Source organism: Octopus sinensis, linkage group LG10, assembly GCF_006345805.1.
Source record: "Octopus sinensis linkage group LG10, ASM634580v1, whole genome shotgun sequence".
Lineage (NCBI taxonomy): Eukaryota > Metazoa > Mollusca > Cephalopoda > Octopoda > Octopodidae > Octopus > Octopus sinensis.
In genome coordinates, this window is record NC_043006.1 from 42,608,689 (window position 1) to 42,611,710 (window position 3,022).

Consider the following 3,022-nt stretch of genomic DNA (forward strand, 5'->3'; position numbering starts at 1 on the left):
TTCCAAACAAGCTGGCTGCAGTAGAGTAAACAAGGCTAAAATAATTAAACCGTCAAACAAGGCAAATAGTTTGACAAAGTGAAAGCAGCACATTAAACATAAAAATGACCAGGATGTGGAAATTTGTGTTTACATAGATTTATATAAAGTGTAGAGTAAGGTGTGAGAGGAAGTGAACTTGTGTTAAATGTAACTTGATTTACGAGATAAATAAAAAGTGCGTGCGGCGAGTTATGTTTAAATGGGGGAAAAAAAAACAAAGTGAATCGAAGTTTTAAAAAAGACACATAGACATGTAGAAATGCAAATATAACAAAGAAAATAAATAAAGGAGAAAAATATATTACGATTAAGAAAACTTTTAGTGAAGTAAAACAGTTCTAGAGAAAGATTAAGTATTTTGCACTGGAACAAGGACCAGACATGCAGGAGGAAAGGGTGGCCGAAATTTCACAGCAGTAACATCCTCATTCTTTATCGATCTGGTTGGAAGGGTGACTTATTTTGAAAGCTTCCAGTGGCAACAGATCCTTGTTGATACGACTTATCATGGGAAAAGACTCCATGTTTACATTGTAACGTTCAGCATTGTAAACCTGCGGTACTAAGCATAAATCGGCCATAGTAATTTCATCACCTACGCAGTATTTACCAGCAGACTGTTTTAGCAGATTCTCGAGGGCATGAAAGCCTTTCTCGATCCAGTAGAGGGACCATTCCATCTTTTTGTCACCGAGTTTCTGAAGAACGCCCACATTCTGTAGCGGTTGGATACCCGATACAATGCATTCACAGATCTCGCGGACAACAGCTTTCTTAGCAGGACATTTAGGGAGCAGTGCAGGTTCGGGTCTGGTGTCATTTAGGTATTCCATAATTGCCATCGATTGGGTTAGCGTTATTCCGTCGATCACCAAAGCTGGTACTTGTTCCATCGGATTCATTTTTTTGAACTCATCACTATGTTGCTGCCCACCATCTTTCACAAGGTGAACAGCTTTATATTCGTAAGGGATATTCTTCAGAGCCAACGCAATCCTCACACGCCAGGAGCACGAACTGCGCCAGTACGAATACAATATTGTGGTCATTTTTATAGGAAAGGAAAATTGCTAGCGAACAGTCACTTAATATTAATATTTGATAGCGAAAATTAGGAAACCAGGACAAGTTAAGCTCGATGTGGTGATTTCGTTACTCCACCAAAAAGTCACGTAACTGAAGCCACGTGGGTGACTTATAAATAGATGTATGGAGGATCAAAAGAGATGTATATTCGTCTGGTTCCTGTTCGCGTTTCTTTATAATACCGGTGTTTAATACATGAAATGCATCAATTTAGATGGACTGAAACACAGTACACACACAAATACAAATGTATACAAAAGCATGTGTGTGTGTGTATACATATATATATGTGTGAGTACATATATATATATATATATATATATATATATATATATATATATATATACACATACATATATATATATAATCATCATCGTTTAACGTCCGCTTTCCATGCTAGCATGGGTTGGACGATTTGACTAAGGTCTGGCGAACCAGATGGCTGCACCAGACTCCAGTCTGATCTGGCAGAGTTTCTACAGCTGGATGCCCTTCCTAACGCCAACCATTCCAAGAGTATAGTGGGTGCTTTTACGTGCCACCGGCACGAGGACCACTCAGGCAGTACTGGCAACGACCATGCTTAAATGGTGCTTTTTATGTGCCACCTGCACAGGAGCCAGTCCAGCGGCCTTGGCAACGACTTCACTCGAATGTTTTTTCACGTGCCACCCGCACAAGTGCCAGTAAGGAGGCGCAGGTAACGATCACGCTCGAATGGTGTTTTTTACATATATGTACACACACACACACACACGTGTGGCTGTGTAGTAAGAAGCTTGCTTCTTAACCACATGGTTCCAGGTTCAGTCCTACTACGTGGCACCTTGGGCAAGTGTCTTCTTCTATAGCCTTGGGCTGACCAAAACTTTGTATGTGGATTTGGTAGATGGAAACTGAAAGAAACTCATATATGTATGTATGCATGTATGTATGTATGTATGTATGTATGTATGTGTGTGTGTGTGTCTGTGTTTATCCTCCTACCATCATTTGACAACTGATGTTGGTGTGTTTACGTCCCTGTAACCTTGCGGTTGGGCAAAGGAGACCAATAGAATAAGCACTAGGCTTACAAAGAATAAGTCCTGGAGTCGATTTGTTCGACTAAAGGCAGTGCTCCACCATGGCCACAGTCAAATGACTGAAAGGAGTAAAAAAATAAAAGAATATATAGGTATCCATGTACATCATCATCATCATCGTTTAACGCCCGCTTTTCCATGCTGGCATGGGTTGGAAGGTTTGACAGAGGACTGGCAAGCCAGGAAGCTGCACCAGGCTCCAATCTGATCTGGAAAATTTTCTACATCTGGATGCCCTTCCTCATGCCAACCACTCCGAGAATGTAGTGGGTGCTTTTTATGTGCCACCAACACAGGAGCCAGTCAGATGACACTGGCAACGACCATGCTTGAATGGTGCTTTTTACATGCCACCAGCATGGGACCAGTCAGGCAGCACCAGCATCAGCCATGCTTGTATGGTGCTTTTTACATGCCACCAGCACAGGAGCCAGTCAGGTGGTACTAGCATCAGCCACAACAATGATTTCACTTGATTCAACACGTCTCCTCAAGCACAGCATAGTTTCCAGTGATTGAAGGGTACTCTTAAATGGGCCAGTTATGCAGCACTGGCATAGGCCACGGCTACGATCTCACTTGGCTTGCCAGGCCGTCTCAAGCACAGCATATCTCTAAAGGTCTCAGTTGCTTGTCATTGCCTCTGTGAGGCCCAATATTTGACAGTCATGCTTCATCACCTAATTTATAGACAGATATATATAATATCAAAATGTGACTGCGTGTGAACCGTTGGTGATTTTTTTTCCTCCATCTTCCCTTCTCTGGATCTTTCCTTTTCCTATGTTTCTGACAAAGAGCTCCGCTCA

The 3,022-nt window shown here is 41.9% G+C and overlaps 1 protein-coding gene across 1 annotated transcript; it reads right to left on the reverse strand.

Annotated features, from left to right (window-relative positions):
- Positions 1–322: 322 nt before the first annotated feature.
- Positions 323–1,250, reverse strand: LOC115216714 (maleylacetoacetate isomerase). Its single transcript, XM_029786252.2, has one exon. It carries the CDS (start codon positions 1,089–1,091, stop codon positions 468–470), a length of 624 nt encoding a protein of 207 aa, XP_029642112.1. The 5' UTR covers positions 1,092–1,250; the 3' UTR covers positions 323–467.
- Positions 1,251–3,022: the final 1,772 nt, after the last annotated feature.

Excerpts from the sequence above, each read along its gene's own strand:
- LOC115216714 (XM_029786252.2), bottom strand. The coding sequence starts at position 1,091 with ATGACCACAATATTGTATTCGTACTGGCGCAGTTCGTGCTCCTGGCGT.